General features: G+C 38.3%; 1 protein-coding gene across 1 annotated transcript in view; it reads right to left on the reverse strand.

The window, feature by feature from the left end:
* C2CD5 (C2 calcium dependent domain containing 5) overlaps positions 1-24,308 on the reverse strand; it is a 126,899-nt gene that overhangs the window by 15,836 nt on the left and 86,755 nt on the right. Inside the window, 11 exon segments of the mRNA XM_030541432.1 lie at positions 4,659-4,745; positions 6,356-6,443; positions 8,651-8,740; positions 9,180-9,278; positions 10,183-10,244; positions 16,000-16,063; positions 17,153-17,293; positions 19,875-20,039; positions 23,048-23,148; positions 23,151-23,216; positions 23,219-23,238. Of these exon segments, the coding sequence (XP_030397292.1) occupies positions 4,659-4,745; positions 6,356-6,443; positions 8,651-8,740; positions 9,180-9,278; positions 10,183-10,244; positions 16,000-16,063; positions 17,153-17,293; positions 19,875-20,039; positions 23,048-23,148; positions 23,151-23,216; positions 23,219-23,238 (983 nt within the window).

Genomic DNA, 24,308 nt, shown 5'->3' on the forward strand with positions numbered 1-24,308 from the left:
GATTACTTATACCAGGGCCTTTTACCAAACAGTAAATGCTGCAGAGGCTAAGGCCCAGATCTTGCAAGGAAAACCATGTGGGCAGACTCTGGCAGCATGTATGGAAAGCTCAAGTCCACCTATATTGTCCTTGCACGATCAAGGTGTAGTTATCGAACAACTAAACTATTGTACTTTCATCTGACAGTCTCGCCACAGTTTTACAAAAGTCATCCAGGTCTCTCCTATGAAACCTGCATTTCCAGTCTGTTAACAAACAGTCACAGTTATAACAGATAGCACTTTTAAAATCTGATCCTAGCTAAATGGGTTATCACTGGTCTCTGGCTACTCAGAATGGCTAAATGAAATAGCTAGCACAGTATCACATGGAGCCACAATACTCACTGCTTGCTAGAGCTGTTAGCAGTGGTGCAGCTTAACTGGTACTGAAACAGAGTTTAATTACAAGTCTAGACCTGGACACATCATGTTTCTTTCTGAAAAAGACTTGTACACAATCTGACTTTGCCTACACTTGCAGTTACACTGTGCTCCAACTTTGATTCAGCTGCACTCATTACTGACACCCATTGTCAGCAACGGGTAATTTTCATAATGTAGGATAGTCTTATCAGAACCAAACTACAGATAGGACAGAAAGTCAATCTTAAATAAATCAAATTATAAATAATACAATTTCTGGGACTACTAGGTCTGTGGATTTTTTTTTATTTACACTGATCATAGCTTCTTTTCTCTCTTTCAAGTATAAGAACAACAACAGTAAAGTAACTCAAATTCATACTAATATTTACTTATATAAATTGTGCTGGTTTTAAAACATCTGCTGCATCTTAATAGGGCACTCAACTTGACATTTTAAACAAATTCTCTAATTTTAAGAAATTCACATTTCTGAATTATTACCCTTTAAATACTAGAACATATGTATTTTAAATGTATTTTTAAAGTTGTATTAAGATGCTCCTATTTCCCTGCTGATGTTCTGAAGAGTCTTCACAGCAAGGGAGAGTGGGTGCGACCAAGAGCCCCCTCTTGCCCCTCCATTCACATACCTGTCTGTTGGCCAGCATCTTCAGCAACAGCATCGAAGTATGATCTCTCAACTTCTAAACTACTCCAGGACCTGTACTGGAGACCTAATAAGTCAAGGACTCCTTCTTCCTTTACTCTCCAGAGATCTGAGTAGAGAAGAGGGCTTCACAACCCCTTCCCTTGCTGCTGTTGCTCCCTAACCTGGTGCAGGGAAGATAGAGGCTCAACTGCCCCACTTCCATGCTCCCATTGCTACCAGACACATTCAGGATTATAGGGGAGGAAGAACAAAGTGCCCAAACTCTGTCAGGGTACCAGGGACTGAAAGGGGCTCCCACTGTTCACAGACCGCTATGAACCCCAGAACATGTGATGGGTCTCTGGGAAAAGGCCTCCACTCAGTCTTCTGGACCCAAACTCTGCTGCTGTTACAAGTAAACATCCTCTTGAAAGGCCTAGGAAAGAGCATGTGCTCCCTACCACAGAGTTGCATGAGAGTACTGCCATCAAGCTAGTATGAGAGATAGGACAAACAACTGACCAACAAAACAATGAAATCAGATATACAAAAAATGCCACCAAATGAACAATTTAAAAGTGAAAAAGAGAGAAACATGTTCTTTGCATTAACTTTTCAGTTATACTAATATTAGGTTTTACTTTACCAACATTAGATCAAGATGACTGTGTGTCCCTTTAATGTACTGTGGTGGTGGCGATAACAGTAGTAACAACAACATACTGAAGCCATAAATTGTATTATGAAAGCTTTAAAATGAGATAATATATAAAAGTCTGCAGGCTATTATGTGAATATGAGTCGTTGCAGACTTCTGTTGCAGGGATGATAAAGGCACTCTTTTTTCATTAGTGCTTAATATACCAGAAGATTCTGTGCCAGTATACTAAAGCTAATGATAATCTCACAGAACAGTAAGTAAAATATGGGGGATCATCATCAGAGTAGCTAATTTACTTTTGAGATAGTTATATAATTACTTTGATACCCTGATGCCTATATGTAAACAGTCAAAAGAGATTAAATAACTGTCTAGTTAAAAAAGATTCCAGAAGAGTGTACTGTACAATATAACAAAATGTGAAGAACACTGACACCGGTGATTTACTTACATATGAACAGACTACCCTCTACTGGGCAGTGGCTAGTATGCAAATAAGTGTTCTAGTATTAATAGAGTGAAAAGATACTGAAGACTCACTAATACTGCAGTGAGTTAACACTGAAATCCATATTGAAAGAAGGCTAGTTTGTGCAATAAAATAATGGAAACCAAGAAAGTGTCACATCAGGGATGTCATCACGCTTAATTTAATGGAGAATTAAGAGAGCCAGTTACCAAAACAATGAATGTAATCTTTGGAGAATGGTCTCCTGCTGCCACACAAATGACGAAGGTTTCACCTCCCCCTTCACTGTGATTACAGTGGGGAAAGAGGGTTGAAGGGAAAAAAACCAAAAGGTGGACATGGTTATGCCGGGGTTTTCAACTGTTCTTCCTGTATAACTAGTTGAACTGTTAGCGCATTGACTCTCAAAGGCATGAGAGATCCAGGGCACTCAATGATGGACACCAGAGTACTTGGAAGGCTAAATAATACCCAATGCCTTAGTAAAACAAACGAAGATAACTTTGAAATATCCATGTGGAGTTTAAAATAAAGGGAAGCATCTCTGTTTTGCACAGAATTTGTATATGTATACCAGACCTTCCACAGAATCACAGAAACATAAAGGAGAAAGGGACCTCAAGAGGTCATTTAGTCCATCCCCTACACTGAGACAGGATTAAATATATCAAGTCTGTTCTTAAAAATGTCTAATGACAGGAATTCTTCAACTTCTCCAGATAACCTGTTCCAGTGCTTATCTATCATGTGGGCTGGCCCTTAAGGGACAGAGGTGGTCAAGTATCCATCTTAACTGCGGAATCCATTAAGGAGAATGAGCAAACCCAGATCTACCCGGGGAAAGATAATTGCTTAACTAGCTGAGTGGCAATTAACTAGTTAAAGAACATGGTGGCCTTATAAAGAGTTATGATGGCTCAGAAAGGAAGTCAGAGCTCAGAGAAATGCTCCTAAGCAAAGGGCTTCCCAGGGTGATGGAGCTCACCAGGGAAGGAAAAAAAGTAAGAGTGCTACTTGCAGGAACAGGATCTCAAAGGGAAGACCTGTGAATGCCAAGCCCTTGCAAAACCCAGTCCCAGTGGGATGACCTCAACAAGTAACAGTAAGAACTCCAGATCACAGAGGAATTATATGCTGTTCCAGAAAAGGGTTGCTGAGATTTAAACTCTCTGGGTACACTGAACCCAGATGGAGAACTCTTCCTCAGCTTATAACAAGAGGCCCTGGGTCAAAAGGGCCCCATTTGCAAGAGCCTGGATGGAGGATGCAGATGGACTTAAATTGGGTTGATGGACTAAGGGTAACTCTGCCCCTTCCTCCATCACCCTCTGCTTCCCTACCCCCAGCTAGGATGCTGAGGCAGAGGCTAATTTGCAGAAACATGTTCTACCTTTGGATTAAATAAACTATATATTTGAAAGGGCACCATTCTCTCTCTATATATACACCTCTACCTTGATGTAACGCTGTCCTCAAGAGCTAAACAAATCTTACTGCGTTATAGGTAAAACCGCGTTATATCGAACTTGCTTTGATCTGCCAGAGTGCGCAGAACAATGGTGAAACCTCTTCTTTTATAGCATATGTGATGTTATACAACAGGTAGAAGAGGGAGCTCTCTAACCATTCAAAAAGAAATGTTCATAATAAACAATGATCTCCTTCGTTTACTAAACTTATTTCATTCCAAAACAATTTGGGCCACAGTCTCAGCTACTATACGTGCTGAAGTAAATGGAACTGATTTATAGGAGCTGCCAATCTGCCCTTTAACACACTTATACAAGAGACACTTCATCCATTATTGAAATGCAGCCAGCTTTGGAGTAGAATGCAATAGCTGTTTAACAATGGAAAGAACCACTAAACAAGCAATATAATAGCCATTTGTCAGGAAAACTTAAGTTTCCTTTCACTTGCTCCCTCTTAAGTAATGAACATCCTTTATTTAAAAAATTGTTCAAGGAAAATCATAAGCCGTTTTTCTCAGCCCAACAGTCAAAGTTCACAGGATAAAACATTCTTTGCCACGAATAAACAGAGATGCATTTTATTAACGTTATTTGAATTTCTGAATCTGGTATTGTGGGCAGTCATTTTACATGTGCAACTTGAAGAAACAAGGCAGCACGGGACAGGGCGATAGAAGTCCAATAAACTAAATGCTGCACAGGGACAAAGGTTCCACTTATGATGATTTAAATACAGTAAATGGAGCAGTAGGTGGAAAATTCTTATTAAGTAACAAGTGAGAGGACAAAGAAAGGGGAGAGAAGTGTGCTAACCAATCCTTCTTATCTAATGCTTGAGAAATCTGACTGAAGGGCAGAGCATTTCATTACATCTGAGGTAGCACAGAATGTCAAAGCATGGTACATAGCTGCTTTCAAGAGAATACACTCCACCAGCAATGAGGGAGCAAGTGAGTGGAACACCATATAGGATTATTTTTTTCTTTTCATTTAACCAACCTTTAGCTGGTGAGTATGGCTGAGAAACAAGAGGATCAGAGCAAAGTTCCAGTGGAAATTGTAGCTGCTCTTCATTGTCTGTAGAGGCTTCAACAAAGAAGAAATACACATACATTAAACAGATATTTAACCGGAAACCCCAAATCTTGAAAATATAAATAAGCACTACAGATTTAATTTAGTAAGGACTGACTAGAACACATTTATTCAACATAAATACATAGTGATGGACTTTGAATGCAGATAAGCAATTAGATGTTTGCTAATAAATACAGCTGCAAAACTACTTGGACAGAATCTGAATTCCACTCAATTCCTTGACTTAAATAGGAATATTTTAGGAAAAGCAACCCAAGTGCTTTAGGTCTGCCTTAACTGAGTTAATTGTATCCAATAGTAGTTTTCTCTTATATTTTATCTAATTAAAAATCCCTATTGATACCTCGTTCTTCTATCTATTTCAGGGGTTGGCAACCTTTCAGAAGTGGTGTGCTGAGTCTTCATTTATTCACTCTAATTGAAGGTTTCGCGTGCCAGTAATACCTTCTAAAAATGTTAAAATTTTCTCTTTCTGTTAAGTCTATAACATATAACTAAACTATTGTTGCATGTAATGTAAATAAGGTTTTTAAAATGCTTAAGAAGCTTCATTTAAAATTAAATTAAAATGCAGAGCCTCCCAGACCAGTGGCCAGGACCCAGGCAGTGTGAGTGCCACTGAAAATCAGCTCGTGTTCCGCCTTTGGCACACCTGCCACAGGTTGCCTACCCCTGATCTATTTAGTGCTAGTGAACAAAGCTGGATAGGCCTGGACACTTACATTCACTATCCACACAAGATTAATAACACAGAGGCAGAAGAAAGCACCCTCAACCCGCCAGTTAATGATTTGAATGCTTTCAAACATAGCTTCAACGGGCCATTTCTAGAGGTGAGAAAAGAATTCAAACCTCCAAGCTCAGCCCATTTTTGCAGAGAGGATATCAATTGTGACCTGAACTTAACACTTCAGTGCCAGGAACCATACTGAAATTATCAGTTTAATTCACATAGGCTATTGAACTGATCTATTTTCAGTTACTATTGAACTGATCTAGATTTAAACCAGTACACTTGAGGTCCATTGCTCTGTAGCCCATTATCAACCTCCATCATTAATATTTTAAATAAAGTCGACCTAATTTCTTTACAACATGCATTTTTTCTTCACTTTAGCATGCATGCTCCTTAAGCAAGGTCATACATAAATTGCATAAATCTTCTCTACTCCCTTCAGAATGTTTTTACACATCACAGAGTTCAAAAAAAGTCAGTTAGCCTAGTTTTCTAACCATTGTGAATAATGAATTTCCTAAAATCTTGTAAAAAGATTTTGCAGTTTATAAGAATAAGCACAAGAATTCCATGATAAACACGTCCTTTTTTCCAAAGCACAGTGGCAGCAGAAAAATGCATGAGTAGACCACTCATTCTTTAGAATCCATTAAAAAGTTTGTTTACAAAACTGGAGCATGGAATAAGGCTAAACATTTCTTTCATATAGTTGCAGGTCTGTTGACTAGAGAGAGTTCTCCAGTGAAGAAGTGTGTGGTTGAATTGATAAACTAAAAATGATATCATCCACTACACAGTAAACATCTTTCCTATATAAATGATTATCAAGAATTGATAATTTCACCTCCCTCAAAATGCTTACCCCTTTGCAATGTTTTTTCTACAGGGACTTTACTGGTTTGTAAAGCCTGATTTTTGTCAAATGTTATTGCAACCGCTGTGACTGTGACCTGCAATGAAAAGATACAGTACGTATTGTTAGTATAAAATCTCTCTTGTACAATCTTCCAAAAGCTTTGCCAAAATTAACATTCTGCTATGGGGAAAATTTACATCATGCACATTATTGGAAGTAGAAATAAGTTGTTTATTTTTTAGCAGCACTTACATTTTTATTAACTATATTCAAGGTGCTGTCTTGTGAGCAGAGATACCTATGAAATGCCATAACACACTAATGGCAATGTTTAAGACCCTTAATCACAGCAATTAGAAGCCAACAAAATGGGAGTCATTGCTAGAATGAAGAAACACAGCAGATACTATATGAAACAACCTTCCATGGAGGGATGGTCTAAGAGCTGATATTGGCTAGGATCTGTTGTCCAAAGATCCACCTAACATGTCTGAGCCAAGTTTAAAAAAAAAATTGTGTCAACAAAACCAAAATATAATTAGGACTTTGTATTTTCATCAATTCTTTGCCTTTCATCAGAGGATTGCAAAGCATCTTATAAATATGAGTTAAGTCTCACTGTACTTTGTGAGGTAGGTAAGGAATATAAAGGAATTCTTTCCCTGCCCAAAGAAATGAAGTCACTCTCATTGAAAACAGAGGAGCTGCTTAGTAGCTTACGCCAACAAAACACATGATGTATTAAAAGTGAAGAAATATACAGCATCCTCTTGAAACTGCAAGAAAAAATTAGATAGCCAAAACAAAGTTACCAAATTTAGAATTTGTAAAGGATGATAGATTAAGCAGCCATATTTGTATTGTATGTGCCATAGAGCGCCTTTAAAGGCAAGTAGTCAGGACCTTCTATTCCATATTTCATTGGAAAGATGGCATTCCGTAAGCACAACCTGCTGTTTCATATAAGTAAGGCATCTGTTTCATATAGTAAGACATTTGATATGATCTTGCATGATAGTCTTATCAATAAACTAGGCAAATACAACTTAGATGGGGATACTATAAGGTGGGTGCATAACTGGCTGGATAACCATACTCAGAGAGTAGTTATTAATGGTTCCCAATCCTGCTGGAAAGCTATAACAAGTGGGGTTCCACAGGGGTCTGTTTTGGGCCCGGCTGTCTTCATATCTTCATCAATGACTTAGATATTGGCACAGAAAGTACACTTCTTAAGTTTGCAGATGATACCAAACTGGGAGGGACTGCAACTGCTTTGGAGGATAGGGTCATAATTCAAAATGATTTGGACAAATTGGAGAAATGGTCTGAGGTAAACAGGATGAAGTTAATAAAGACAAATGCAAAGTGCTCCACTTAGGAAGGAACAATCAGTTTCACATACACAGAATGGGAAGAGACTGTCTACGAAGAAGTACGGCAGAAAGGATCTAGGGGTTATACTAGACCACAGGCTAAATATGAGTCAACAGTGTGATGCTATTGCAAAAAAAGCAAACATGATTCTGGGATGCATTAACAGGTGTGTTGTGAGCAAGACAGGAGAAATCATTCTACTGCTCTACTCTGCACTGGTTAGGCCTCAGCTGGAGTATTGTGTCCAGTTCTGGGCACCGCATTTCAAGAAAGATGTGGAGAAATTGGAGAGGTTCCAGAGAAGAGCAACAAGAATGATTAAAGGTCTAGAGAACATGACCTATGAAGGAAGGCTGAAAGAATTGGGTTTGTTTAGTTTGGAAAAGAGAAGACGGAGAGGGGACATGATAGCAGTTTTCAGGTATCTAAAAGGGTGTCATAAGGAGGAGGGAGAAAACTTGTTCATCTTAGCCTCTAAGGATAGAACAAGAAGCAATGGGCTTAAACTGCAGCAAGGGAGGTTTAAGGTGGACATTAGGAAAAAGTTTGTAACTGTCAGGGTGGTTAAACACTGGAACAAAACTGCCTAAGGAGGTTGTGAAATCTCCATCTCTGGAAATATTCAAGAGTAGGTTAGATAAATGTCTATCAGGGATGGTCTGGAAAGTATTCGGTCCTGCCATGAGGGCAGGGGAGTGGACTTGATGACCTCTTGAGGTCCCTTCCAGCCTAGAATCTATGAATCTATGAATAATCAGAGGGAGAGTATGAACAGTTGAATGAACAACACATTTTGTGGCACATAGTTCTTCCTTTAAGCTCCTCCAGCACACTAGTAACTCAATGTAATCTAGTTTATTTTGCAAGATCTAATGTAATCAGAAAACAAAGTGGCATTAATAACAAATTAACAAAATTAGTTACCTGAATTACTTCATCCTCTGGAAGAGCCACTGTAAAATTTACGTGACAAAGGCAGCAGGGAATCATAGATCGCAGCTTGAAATATAGACTCTGTTTAATACAATACATTATTTGTGTTATTATAAAAAAATGTTAATTCTGTATCGGTTTATTCTGGAAAGTCTGGATTTCTTTTTTGCAGTAAAAATAATTATCCTATTTGAGACTCAATTAGTGATTTCATTTGAGGTTTAAAGGTTTATGGTTTGTTGTCTGCTCTGTGCAATAGCTTAATATTGTTATTTTTATAACATGCTAAGTCAAAGATTTTATTCTCATTTGATGTGTCTCAGGAGCTATTAACATCATATCTAGCATTTTAAATATTTGTAGAGCTACTCAGGAACTAACTATAGATGCAATCTAAAACAAGTCTATAATTTTGAAAGGCAAGTCTAAAGAAAATACGAAGTGTTGTTTGCAATGTAACCTACATTCCATGTTACTGCTATTTAAATAAATACATACATCTGGAAACTAGAATTCTTACCTTAAGCAGATTCTCACAGAGATCATTAAAGTTCTTGTTAAGTGTTTGATTTGTCAGGTTAATGTTGCTTAACCTGGATACTCTTACTGAGGTGAACATCTAAAACAGAAACATAAAAGTTTATATCTTTATCTTCTTCAATTTTAAATCTATATGTTGCAACACTGGAAACAAAGCAATTGATTAAAGACATTAATTAGCATTAGAGGTCACAGTGAATGAGAAAGAAAGAGGACGAAGAAGAAACAAAAAGGACAGCCTATGATCAGATACTGGAGGAATGTACTTGTCCTTTATGAAATTTTACAAACAAAAGAAAACTTTACAAAGAACTGTATATCAATATATAAAATAATTAGTGACAAAGTAGTGCTGTGGAAAAAAGGGAATGCTGTATTTTTTTATTTGCCTCACATATAAGAGTGTGTGTGTATATATGTGGACAGAGAGAAAGAGAGAGAATCTAGCATTAATATTTTGTGAGAGCATGTGAGACAGAAAGTGTGTCTCTCAAAAAAATACAACTTTAAAACAAACAAACAAACAAACAAACAAACAAAAGTTTAGGTATTAAACCTCATCTGGGACTTTGAAAGCCAGGCCAGGTTCTTACCATGTCACTCAACAGTAAACCAGGTTCTGGGGGGCAAATCATACCCATAATTACACCCATGCAACCCCTTTACCTTGAAAGGAATTGCCCAGGTATAACTAAGTGGATCTTCTAAAAACTATTCTGTTGACTATGCACAACTCAGCTCACACTTTCTTGGCTGAACTGATTCTGCAATGCAATGGGAGTATAAAGCAATAAACACATATTTTTGTCACAACTCAGTTATATCAGTTTAAACAAAAGGAATGAATACGTTGAGTAAAGGGGGTATCATTTTTAATTTATTTTTCAGAGTACAACTACTCTAAAATCTATTGCAATGTCAACAGCATACTTGTATACAAGTTTGGTTTTAAAGGGTCTTTTTGTTTTTAAAAGCCACTTTACCTGTATATCAGAAGTCCAGTTATTTATGCCAGGCATAATTTCTGTGTTACAACTGTAAAAACCTGTAAAGAAAATAGTCACAGAATTATATAATGTGCTGTGCACGAAGTAGTGCACAGTTTGGCAAAAGTTAAATTAATTTTCCACAGTACTTTTTTCAAATGTTGCTATGCACAAATTTAAAAACAAACATACAGCAGCACTACAGGAATATACCAGCATTCTAAACATAAGGTATTTCATAATACAGAACAAAGATTAAATATATTTTCTGCAAAAACCTATATAGCAGCAAAAATGTGAAGCATTAATAAATAAATAATTCTTAAAAGTATAAAGCCTCATTACTATAATGTGCATATTAATCTTTTTTCATTTGACAAAAAACGCCTCACAAAGCAAGACAGTCAGACCCGGAAGAGTAACCCTAAAGGGATATTGCACGGCAAGTCAGGATAAAGTGTTATAAAGTTTTCTTTTCACCATTTGTTTTTTTAGAGTGCAAATACTTGTAATAAAAAATAAAGTAAGCACTGTACACTTTGTATTCTGTGTTGTAATTGAAATCACTATATTTAAAAAATATAGAAAAACATCCAAAAATATTTAATAAATTTCAATTGGTATTCTGTTGTTTAAGAGCGTGATTAAAACTGCAATTAAGCACGATTAATTTGTTTTAGTTAACTGCGTGAGTTAACTGCGATTAATCAAAAGCCCTAATTATTTAGGAGATTCAAAATCTGTTTTGTGAAATGTAATAATCACTGGGATGATCTGTTTATCACCTTGCATAATATACACAGAATCCTCAATTACAACAAATGAATAGTTCTGGAAATGCTTGATTTTTTTTCCACACCAGGATTCTTTTTCATAAATGTTGCCATTGTCTGACTGTTATATAAATATGATCACAATATGGTATATTTAATAAAAAAAATTGTGGCTTTCAAATAAAACTCTGTATTTCATGAAAGCTATACTGAAAAGAAATTTAGAACAAGTCCTGCAACTGCATGTCAAAGTTCATACATGAGTGGATACTATGGATATCATGAATGTAAGCAAGCTGGAAGGCCTGATAAAAGAAGTTTATGTGTAACAAGATGAAGATGACATTTCATATTTATGAAGAATAATTGCCATTATTTTCTACAAGGATATTCTTGAAAGCTAAAAGGTGAGTATGTTGTAACTAGCTGTTCGCTATTAAAATGAAGTTTTTAATGTAGTTGGGGCCCTGAGTACTGAAGTTCCATGAGGAGCAATGTACTCTTGGTTCCTGGATCCTATAGTAAGGAAATTGGTCTTAAAGAATTCTATTTTAAATATATATTTCTGTATCAATTATATCGTTATTACACATGAAGAAAGAAAATTTGAACTAATGGAGATTGGTATAACAAAGAAGAAAAAAGAAAACCAATCTGAATTTTGAAAAACAAATAAGTGCTGTTTCAAACAATATAAGGAAAATACAAGTTCTTGGAAAAGAGACATTGAAACCAGAAAAACAAACAAACAAACAGATTCTTTACAAGTGAGAATAAAAAAGTAGGAATGATTTTTTCCAAAGAAGAAACTATCACAATCTTGTAGCAGGTAGCACATTATGCAATATATACATTATTAAAACAACAACAATGTTGCTAAATAATAGACATAGACCACTAACATCTCATATGAAGTTCTAGCATCAATTCTGCTGTTGGCATCCTTTCGTATGTGAGAGAATTGCAAACTGTGATGTAGATCAGTGGTCTCCAATCTTTTTACACACAAGATCATTTTTTTAACTGAAGTGCAACCCAGGATCTCTCTCACCCCTTCCCTGAAGCCACGCCCACTCCATCCCCTCCACCCTCTGTTGCTTGCTCTCTCCCACCCTCATTCACTTTCACTGAGCTGGGGCAGGGGGCTGGGCTCTGGGCTGGGGCCAAGGGGTGTGGAGGGGGCTCCAGGCTGAGCCTGGGGTTGGGGTGAAGAGTACAGGCTCTGGGAAGGAGTTTGGATGCAGGAGGGGGCTCCAGGCAGAAGTGGAGTGTTGGGGTTCAGGAGGAGATATGGGGTGCTGGCTCTGGGAGGGGGCTCAGGGCTGAGGCTGGGTTGCAAGAGGGAGTATGGGTGTTGGCTCTGAGAGGGGCCTCAAGGCTGGGATGTGGGCTTCCACCGCGTGGCACTTACCTCGGGCAGTGGTGCAGTGGGGCTAAGGCAGGCTTCCTGCCTGCCCTGGCCCCACACTGCTCCCGGAAGCGGCCAACATGCCCCTGTGGGAGGGGCACGTGGCTCTGCACGCTGCTCCTGCCTGCAAGCACCAACTCTGCAGATCCCATTGGTCACAGTTCCCCGTTCCCGGCCAACGGGAGCTGATGGGGTAGTGCTTGCAGGCAGGAGCAGCGAGCAGAGATCCCTGTTCCTATCCCCATCCTCTGCCCTCAGGGGCGTGCTGGCCACTTCCGGGAGCGGCACATGGCCAGGGCAGGCAGGGAGCCTCTGCCTTAGCCCCACCAGACTTTTAGCAGATGGAGATTGTAGTCGAAATGCAGAGGCTCCAGGACTGATCAGTCAATTGCAATCTACCAGTTGGTGACCACCGATGTAGATGGTTTGCAATGTCTCCTATGACTGAATAGTCCAATCCAAGATTTGCATGATCTTTAGCAGTTATTGCAAGTGTATGTATCTTGGTTGGGAGCGGCTTGCTTCCTATGGGCTCTTTTCTCTTCAAGCTGTAGGAGCCAGCTCCTGTCATGGACTTTGATACCCTGATGGAGACGACGGCACCACTTGTTACTATCACTTGCCAAGATTTCCCAGAATCAATTCCAAATTCCTTCATATCTCACTTGCATGCGTCTTTATAGCAAAGCTTTGGGTGTCCTGCTATTCTTGTTCCCTCTGATAGCTCTCTGTGTAGAATGTCACTGGGTATGCGTTCATTTTCAAACCTACTCAGATGGCCCAGCCAGTGCTGTCGCCTTTGCATGAGCAAGGCTGTGACACTTGGTAATTTTGCCCTTCGAAGAAACTCTGTGTTGGTGACTTTATATTGCCATTTGGTGTTGAGCATGAGGCGTAAACAGCATAGGTGGAAACTAATTAACCTTTTCTCCTGATGAGCATAAGTTATCCTGTTTTTTCACCATACATGAGAGTGCTGAGGATGCAAGCTTGGTACACTAGCATTTTGGTCTTGATAGTAAGTTTTGAGTTGCTCCATGCTCTTTTAGCCTGCCAAAGGTGGTGGCAGCCTTTCCAATGCAAACATTTAGTTCTTCATCCAGTGAGAGGTTGGTGGTCACTGTAGAACCTATATAGCTGAACCTTTGGACTACTTCTAGCTGGCTTGCATTTAAGGTAACTGAATGATCTTGTGGACCCCCCTGTCTAAATACAAATGTTTTCTTGTTGCTGATGGTGAGAGCAAATGCCTGACAGGTACTTGAAAGGCAGTCCATGAGCTCTTGTAGTAGATCTTCATTGTGGGCTATGAGGGCATCAGCAGCAGCAAATAGAAATTCCCTGATTAGCACCTTTTTTACTTTGGTCGTTGACTTAAGTCAGGACTGGTTGAAAGAGTTTCACTCCATCTTTCAGTCCTTAAACACACAGTTCAAAAGTACCGAGAAGTAGTTTACAAAGAGTGTAGCGGCAAGAACACATCCTTGCTTCATTCTGCTTTCATCTCAAAACGTCTGAAGTTGACCCATGAAACTGGACAGTTGCTCTCATGTTGTCGTGGAATCAACGTATAAGACTTAGCAAGTTTGGTGGGCACCCCATCTTTTCTAGTATAGCAAATAGACCTGCTCTACTGACTGCGTTGAATACTTTGGTTAGGTCCACAAAGGGGATGTACAATGGCCGGCTTTGCTCTGCACTTTTCTTGGAGTTGACAGAGAGAAAATATCATGTCTAAAGTTGATCTTTCAGCCCTAAATCCACACCGTGATTCAGAGTAGAAGTGATTCGACGGCTGTTGTAGGCACACTAAGATGACTTCTGCAAAAGCTTTTCCTGCTACACTTAGTAGTGAGATACCCCTGTAGTTGTTGCAGTCACCCTTTTCGCCTAAATTTTTATATAAAGTGATGATGTTTGCGTTATGCATCTCTTGTGGTGTCTCACCCTCTTTCCAGCTCCTAAGTAGCACCTGATGAAGATATGGTAATAGGCTGTCTTTCCAGCACTTGAGGATTTCCGCTGGGATGTCATCTTTTCCAGGAGCCTTGCCACTTGATAGGAAATCAATGGCCTTGCTTAGCTCTTCTACAGTGGGCTCCACATCTAGCTCTATCAGGTCAGAACTGAAAACCTGCTACCGCTGTGACCATCAGCAGCACAACCTGTACTGGTCAACACCAAGAGCTGGGTGGCGGTTAATTAACCCAGAAACCTCAGGAAGCACCAATGGCTTTGGGCTGATAAGTACCTGAGGAGGGTAGTCGAACCCTTGATGGAGGAAATGCCATCAAAAGACGGATAAGCAAACTCAGCGTTTTTGCCAATGACATCCACACAGGACAGATTGGGCCCTTCAGCTGTGGCTGACAACCAACTTAGAGTGGAGCCCTGAAAGGCAGGCAGATGGAAGATCTCTGCACTGGCAACTCCTGCAGCATAGCTGGTTCCAAATGTATTGACTCCAGTCCTTCCTTTGGTCCAAACCAGTGAAGTCAAGAGGGGGATGCTGACACATGGCAAAGCAGCCCCTCCACATCAACTGCCCAGGCTATTGCAGCAACATCATTTGGAGAGGACACTCCATCCTTGCTGGCAATATGGACACAACACGGAAGGCGGCAGTTCTGGGTTATAAGCTCTCACTTGATTGGCATAGAGGAGGGTGCCATGGATCACCTTTAACGGTAGGAGGAATCAATTCTGCTACACTGTCAATAATTCATTTTGTAGCACCTACTGAATTTTGAAAATCTAATACTCTTGTTCAGTGCTAAACTCTGATGTTTACAGATTCACAAGGATTTTAGCAAGTATAGAAGAAATTAGTACCCCCCCCCACACACACAGTTTGCTATTATTTATTACACTGTTGCTTTCTAGACAAAATAAGCACAGTGGATTTGGATGAAAAATTTGATGTTGTGGATGAAATAATTAAGAAACCCATATCTTCTTGAACTCTCTCTCCTCAACAGATATAAACAGTTTGGAAAGATCCAGTGGAAGGCAGAGGTAGATTTTCATATGGAGAGCAGCATGGAAATGAATGCTGCCACATTGAAAGAAAAAATATAAAAGTTGTTGTTTGACAACACGTGAGATCTAACAAGTAATACTGTTTAGTTTAAACAACATTCCTGGAATAAAACATAGTATCTAACGGACAGCTCATATTATATGGCTAAAGTCACTGCAGCAATATTTGACGCAATACTTCTACTTTCAGTGAACCCTCTACCTCATTTCAGCCATCCAGAATATAACAATCTACAAGATACTGAATTACTAGTGCAAACGACACAAGAATTTGAAACTTTTCACTCTACAAGGAAATGACTACTATGTTGAATTTCCAGTTACGATACAAAAAGATGATCAGCACACAACAGTGTATTGGAAAGCAATCTTCTTGCCTCAGGTTACAATCAGCACATTCTCAAGAGAGACAAAGCATTTGTCCTCTGTGAGATCTGACCCACAATATTGCATTTCAAGGAATTTTTTTTCCAATTCTGACCTTGAATGAAATAAAACAATTCTCTATTATCCAGCATGTTGTGAAAACTACTGCCAGAAGTTGATACAACTATTAATATTAACCATATAGCATGAGAATTTTGCTTACTCTACCTGGAGGTGGTGGAACATCCGTCAGTAAAGAATGTACATCTTCCATTGCATCTGTATCATCAATCTGAAACAAACACCACACATTGGTAGTGTCAGTAAGACAAAAATACTACAACAAGGTTGTTACTAGATACAAAAGTCGAATTTAGATGCCTAAATAAATGACTAATTTGGGAATTGTTGGGTACTTAGCACTTCTGAAAATCAGTTAAAGGGCTTTAGCCCAAACTTAGATACCCGGTTTTGAAAAACCATGCCAAAGTTTTTAAATTTCATATTTACTTCTGAAAAAGACAAGCTGGATCAATAAAGAGACAAACTGAACAAAACACAAAACAACTAATCAAGATTTTTAAAAAATAAAAAACAATATTCCATTTCTTCAAGTTTTAGTATAATTATCATTTGACCACCACCTTCAAGTTTAAAATTCAAGAATTTTTGATTTAGCACTTTTAGGGAAACAAAATAATTTATTTTTACACTTCTCACTGTACTTCAAAGTATTTAATTCATTGAAATATATGCTCATTAAAAAGCAATTTAACTTTAGAATAAACAAGTACACTTCAAATATTAAGTTATAACATGCAACTCTTCACCTGACAGAGCACTCCAGGTTCTTCTGTTTTCTGAAGGCCATTTAGTCTAATAAAATTTCAGACACAAAGAATTCTAGCTTCTCAGACACATAAAAAGACAATATAATGGGAGCCTCAAAGAATAAATAAATTGTATTAATAATCACAAAAATAATGTAATATTCGGGATACAACACTGAATGCTGAGGTGCTAGCATACCAAATATTTAAGGCTCCTATCAGTGATGATGGCCTGTCTTTTATGTAGCTGAAAAAGAATCACCCATTTGCTTTTTACTAGCCTCTAGGTACTGCTTGACAAAGATGACCAAGAGGAGGATCTCTTTTAGGATGTGGTTCATATGCAGAGAGTAGATGTGCTCAAGAACAATAGGACAGAGGAACAGAGGTGTGCTTCAAATTTCAATTAAGAGTTTCTATTGATACAAAAATTAATGAGCTCCTCTACAACTCAGGACACTTTGGAAATAATTAAGAGGTCCTTTATCTATTTCCCACATATTTTTCAAGATGAAAGGCAGGAGCAGGAGCATCACAGACACGGATATTACCTCCAAGACAAAAGCATCCTTTTTCCCATGTGAAAGGTCTAGTTCCATAACTTCATCAGAACTTTCTGACTGAGATCTTAGCAGCCTGGAACGCTGTCTTGGTTCTGGAAAGGGAGACCCTATGATTTCCTCTGGTATCTCCTGAAAACAGTATTACAATAAAATTCATATATGTACTCCATGTCTTAAAACTATTTTGAAATTTTAACACCTTGCCATCATATAGTTTTAAGACCCAGAACATCTGAACATCATTCTACTTAGAAGTAATATTGCAGACAATATAAATCATATTTTCTGTTTTTAATTCCATCCTGCCCTCTTATTTTAGAATTTTCTTTATCACTACTAGGGATATGTGCATACAGGATTTATTTCCCTCATTTCAGTCATCTGTGCTACTTATACCACAGACAGGATTACTGCTTCTGGAAAGGAATAAGAATTAGCTCCACAGCAGCCAATTGTGGTAACTTAAAGAGAGTTGTATATACAAAAATTCTGTTTTTATACAATGTCCCTTGGTAATGACAAACAGTGAAATAAACTCATTTTTCATTATACACATAGATAATGCAGTGACTAAGAAATATGTCAGATCTATTAGTAACAATGAGAGACGGACCGCTGTTTAAGACAAAAAACCTGTTCACAATGTACATTTTTTATTTTAATTTTGTCCCAGTCAGTTTCCCCTCAGGTTTAAGAACTGAGATGTTGCATATTCTGCATCAAAGAGAGAGAGGAATAAAACCTATCAACGCTATCCCTATAAGTGATGAGTAATGTTAACCAGATCTGAAAGTAATTGCATCCATTCCACCTCAACAGTTTTTGGATACATTGAGGATTATATGAGATGGTCCATATTTACTTATTTCTGTTCTTATAAGAAAAAAGTTAAGAACAAAAAAACTACTAAGGATCTTCTGAAGACCATCTGAGTTTACCGGGAAGGTGAAGTGATTCTGGTCTACTGAAAAAAAATATGTAGGCTGTGTAATGCAGAGGGCTTCCTGTAATCAAAGAGCTGAAGACTCCATGATACCTATTAGAGACCTCACTGTGCCAGTCTAATTAACCTAGAGGCCACTCGGATCTGGTCTACGCTGAAAAATTTAATACCCTGAGCACGGTACTTAAGACGACCTAGTCACCAGTGTAGATGCCGCAAGGCTGACAGAAGAACTTTTCTGTCGACCTAGCTACTGTCTCTCAAAGTGGTGGATTAACTACCTCTTCTGTAGATGTAGGAAGTGCCTATGCTGCAGTGGCACCATTGTAGCGCTTGCAGCATAAACAGCCTCAGTTACTAAGGAGAATGGGATACATTAAAAATTATCAGATAGAGGTAGACAGAGAACTTGCATGGAGCATTTCAACCTAGAATATTTTTTTGTGGTAGCTGCAAATCACAGAAAAATAGGATTTATATTGGAATTGTTGATACAGGCTTAGAGGCCCTATTCAGCAGAAAGCAACTTCAAAAAAAAGATTAATTTTCCTTCTTGGGAGTGGCTACCTAGTGCTGATTCATGTGCACAAGAATGCCACTCTTGCCAGAGTCCCAGCTTGGTTCTTGGCAGGATGAGATCCTCTCTAGCTGACAGCTAGCCATAGAAACAAGAAATGTTAAGCCCTTTCACAGTCCAAAAATCTCAAGGAGTTCCCATACTTCCCTTTCTGGAATCTACTTCTGTATTGGGACCAGTGAGTTCCTACCATTCTAAGAAAGAGGGACAGCTACTGGTCAGCCTACGGGTCATATTACGAAAAAATACCTGCGTGGGGCAGAAGTCTCCCACAGTATTGTTCTTCAATGATGTAAATGGAAGGATCAACATGGAAAAAGAGTACGACAGATGCTTCCAGTTTCCATATAAAATTAAAGGATTTTTTTTCTTCATAGGCATATTTTTTAAGTCTTCCAGGACTTGTCCCTTCCCTATTTTAGGACTAAAGAAGAGCTAATCCAGCAGGAGGACTGTAGGAATATCCAGGCAGCTACGGAACTGCATAGCGACAGAGATGGGAATTATATTTATACTATTTTTATTCCCCTTCACTGCTCTTCAACTCCTAGCATGTAAGAATAGAGGATTTCAGGAGGTCTCTGCACAGACTAACCTCTCTCTCTATGGTCTGCAGTGGAGCTAGCTTGTGAAGCCTAGAAGGCTATGCATATTTGAGGCTAGAGTGGACTCTTAGCTATAGAACCAGGGTATACCATATTAATATTTAGCTACTCTACAAATATATTTAAATGATAGCTTGAGTGTGCTTTCTGGTTATGAGGCTACAACTACAGCAGGAGCTAAACGCTCTAAGCCAACGGATATGTTATTACCAAGTTAACACGGAGTACATGCAGACTACTAGAGTGAAAGATGTTTTCTAGCCTTCCACAGCTACACTCCAACTGGCTACTGCTCTAAGAAGTCCCTAATCCCTAAAAAGCTGTATCTGACTTGGTCAAATGAATGTGAATTTTAAAGACATTCTCAGACATTCAGAACAGAGAGATTTACATATCTGGAATACGGTGATTATATAAATCTCTGCTTTGATTGCCTCAGAGAGAGTTCAGCGATCTTCATATTGATAAATAACCATGCACTCAAATCAAACCTCTTCAGTTATGGATCAGTAACCATATTAGTTTAGCATGAACTGCATTTGACATAGAATTCTCCTTTTTGAGAGTTGTACAAATTTTACTTACAGGAGGGTTAATCTCATAAAGTTCCTTGTTTTTTGCTATTGTATCATTTATTTTTTTTTGCATGTGAGAAACATGCTGTTCATAGGCGCCATCATTTGGAGTCTTCCCAGCAATCTGAATACCACCAGGGGTCGGTAAAGCTGTCAGATACACACCAGTGGCAGACTTTATTAAAAAAAAAAAAAAAAGTCAGTGAGAGAACAACAAAGATGTTCAAGAACAAAATATGCCCTATAAAGTTTTATTTTCAATATTTAATTTTACTTCTACTGGTTTAAAATATGTATATAGTTTTCAATACTGCCCAGGATTTTAATGTATTCACCAGTACAATTTGTATCTTTATGTCATGGACTGCTACTATGGTAAATTAATCCATCTTTATTGTTTGTAGATTCAAAACAATATGCCTTGCAACACCTTTCTCCCCATTTGACGGAACACTTCCTTAAGGAAAATCTTGTTCCTTGACTCCAGAGCTCATCTCAAATAGGAACAGAAATTTCTAGTCTTTTCTAAAGGCTTCATATCCAAAAATTTGTGACTAGTAATCAATACAACAATAAGTGTGCTAAATATTCATTTATTCAGTTCATTCTCAACTTCAATAGGCGTTACACTGATGTAGACCTTAGTATTAACTCATTTTTCATAAACAAGTTAGAAAATCAAAATTTCCCAGTATCAAGGACTTTAATTTGTCTTTACAGTCACAGATCAGTATATAAACTAGTCAGATTACTGAAGCATCTCTTTCGCTCATTATTCAAATGAAACAGAAAATGGAAGGTTTTCTGGCTTATTTCGTAAGAATTTCTACAGTGTGAAAGCCAGATAGATATTTACCAGAACCTTACAGGCTCTTTAAATAAACCAACTTAATAAAAAAAGACTGATTTCACATCAGGACTAAGTTATTTCAACTGTTTTCTTAACAAAATTCAAATTTCTGACAAAGAACATCTGTCAAGACGGGGTCTAAGAAAGGAAAATATGTTTCACCATACACATTTTCACTTCTGAGGACAGGCAAAATGAGGTTCTCGCTTCACTACTATGGAGATTTGGAATGAATCTGAAGAGAGAACTCATAGGATCACCACATACATACAGGTAAAATCAGTTACTATGATTTTATCATTATCTTTTTCATCCCAAGTATACATTCAGTCTGCTGAACAGACCTAGGTATTGGATGTAGTTGTACAATAAATTAGCACGTACACCACTGAGGTTATTGAAGCTGACACATGTGAGATACAAAGGCAAGGACAACTGGGACATGGCATCGCTACCAATGCCCAAGTCATGCTCAAAGCAACAATTGCTTCAGACTCAGAATCATTACATTGTCACTAGTGTGATTCAGTGCCTACATCTACATAACAGTTGAAGTAAGACCGAGAGAAACAAAAACATCAGGAGAGTTCAGTCGGTCCTAACATACTCCTGACCTAGTGACGTGACTTATCCAGTGCCATTATCATCAGACACAGAAATTAATGGAAGCGTTACACAGGGCAGGCCAGCAGTCGAAGACCGACAAGGATCAGAGGAGTCAAGGCTGAACCTCAACTCAGGCCTCAATCTGTGCTTCCTGGGAGACTATACAATTCAGTGAGGCTACTGCTAAGCCACCAATGGAGTTTTGCACAACCGTGCCAAGAACCAGTGATGTCTAACTTATAAAATGTTCTTCTAATTTCACAAAACCGTTTGTGCCAGTTTTGTATGATGGTGGAATTCTGGACAAATGGAGATATTTAAAAATTATAGTTTTATTAACAAGTGAGATGGTGGAAAGGAAGGAGACCACCACCTTCTCACTGGTTCCAAACACCTTGATCCAAGATCAGACATAAGATGTATCAAGCATCACTGTTCTTCGCAGAGTTGGTGCAAAATTCATTGGTGCTTAGCAGCAGCTCAGCATATTGTTAGCTCTCCCACGAAGCACAGGTTGAGGCCTGAGTTGAGGTTCAACCTTGAATCCTCTGATTCTTGTCTGTTTTCGACTGCTGGCCCGGATAGCTTTGAGACTTCTCTCAGCAGATATGTACTTTAAAAGGCTAGTGTTGGTGACGCCTCTTGGCATCTAATGGAGCTGGCGACTAATACACATTCAAAAACATGGCCTCTGAGGTCATCTGGGCCCAACTTCTCAATGGAAGTGTCAGTCAGGATAGAGAGAGCTTGAGAGCCTCTACTCAGAGCCTATCTGTTCACTAAGATGTTTTGGCACAGATAGAATTAAGCTTGGCTATTCCAACCCCACACATGACAGGCAGAGCAGAGATGCCAGTGGTGCAACATTTTATAATTAGGCCTAGAACACTTTAAACCTACTGGTCATTACTTCTCTGCCATCAGAAAGCCCCCAAAAAGGAGGGCATGGAATTAAAAACAAATATAATAAGGTGTGTGTGCGCGGAGGATATTTATAAAACGTTAGAGAAAGATGAGAGAGTCTGGACAGCACAGAAGGTCTCCTAAATTCATTCTGAGGTGTGTTTTTTTTTAAATTGTATTTTATTTTAAACTAAACAGAAAGAAGCATCAAATTCATTCTATGAAAAACAGTACATCGTAAGTATAGTTGAAAGGGTTGTGTACCTTGCAGAGTTAAGCTAATGCAACACCACAATGCAGCTCCTTTGGAATTAATAGTTAGATGGAAAGTAACAGAGGCATAAGAGGCCATCAATATTACGAGCAGAGGCAACAGGCTGGAGTATTGGGGGTTCCTCTTTTTTCCTAGGTGATAACCAAAGACTTACAATACTCAGTGAAGGACAAATCCCATCTCCCATGAACATGGAATCAAAACAGATCTCGACAGTAACCATTAAAGGAATTTATGATTTTTCTACAGCATATTTTGGGGGAAGCCTCCTGTACTTATGATACTTTCATCTACTAATTCAGTTTCAAGAGAGTCCAGTCTATTGTGTCTGGTATTCAAGGCAAGTCTATTCTGATCTGTCAACAAGAAGGTGGCGGTCTCCTTCCTTTCCACCATCTCATTTGTTAATAAAACTATAATTTTTAAATATCTCCATTTGTCCAGAATTCCACCATCATACAAAACTGGCACAAATGGTTTTGTGAAATTAGAAGAACAGAATATAATAGAATGAGGAATTCAAATTTATGGCATTAAAAGCAACACTTACTGCCAAGCCCATCAGCATATTCCTCACCCACTGTAATCTTGAATCCTCAGACCAAACAGAAGCATTCATTCCTTTCAATTTAAGTTTATTCATTAGCCTGGGTGTGTACGTTCATATTCCATAAATGGCAACAGATTACTGATGGATGTTGCATTTGCTTCAGCTTGAGCTTCTTTTTCAGGCGACATAACCTGTTGATGGAAATTGTCACATATGTAGAATTAGTCTATTTTAAGCATGTAAACCACTTTTAATTTTTAGCCATTGATAACTCTGTAGCGAGCAAAAAGGCTTTTTATATTTGACAAAACATTAAAAGTTATTTTCTGGAATTTACCTTCTATTTTTTTAAATATCAAGTCAGCACAACATCAAATTGACCCTTTTTGGCTTTTAACAAATATTTGCTGTACATCTTTATCCTTAATTGCAGTCATATTTTAATAGGAAATACCTGTTTAAACTGAAAACTGGAAACCTTGAACAGAAGTAACTTGTAAGCAGAATAATTCATGTACTTTAAATAATATTAAGAAACATCCCTTATTAAAACAGATTACAAAACTGGAAAGCATGACTTTTGTCAATTCTTTTATGAAATCATATTTACTTCTAGTAATCAAAATATACATAAATATGTTACTCAGAAAGCAAGGCAATTGCTTCACCCACTATGCCAGTGTTTTTCAACCTTTTTCATTTGCAGACTCCAAAAAACTTCAAATGGCAGTGGAGGACGGACCCCTTTGGAAATCTTAAACATAGTCTGTGGACCCGACACAGGCTTAAAGCACTGTTCTATGGTAACAACCACTTTTCCCAGACCCCTTAGACATAGTCTGAGGAACCTGAGAGTTCTGTGGATCACAGGAAAACCGCTGCACTATGCCTTAAAATTATTGGAGAGGTAAGCTGAGTAAAGCAATATCTTTTATGGACAACTTCTGTTGATGAAAGAGAGAAGTTTCTTTCTTCAAACCTGAAAGAAGAGCTCTAAGTCGTTCAAATGCACGTTTTTTTCACAACAGGAGTTTAGTCCAATAAAAGATATTACCTCACCCCGTTGTTTCCCTCATATCCTGGCACCAACACAGTTATAACTCCACTTTAAAAATATTGTACCAACACCTAATATAACTACAGAACTGGGAGAAGTGCTAACATGGCAAGTTCCAAACTACACTGAGATGAAGTTTGATTACATTATACAAATATTTATACTGGAAGTTGGTTTGAATCTGGAAAAGCAACTAATTCTGAG

Source organism: Gopherus evgoodei, chromosome 1 (genome assembly GCF_007399415.2).
Source record: "Gopherus evgoodei ecotype Sinaloan lineage chromosome 1, rGopEvg1_v1.p, whole genome shotgun sequence".
In the NCBI taxonomy this organism is placed as follows: Eukaryota; Metazoa; Chordata; order Testudines; family Testudinidae; genus Gopherus; species Gopherus evgoodei.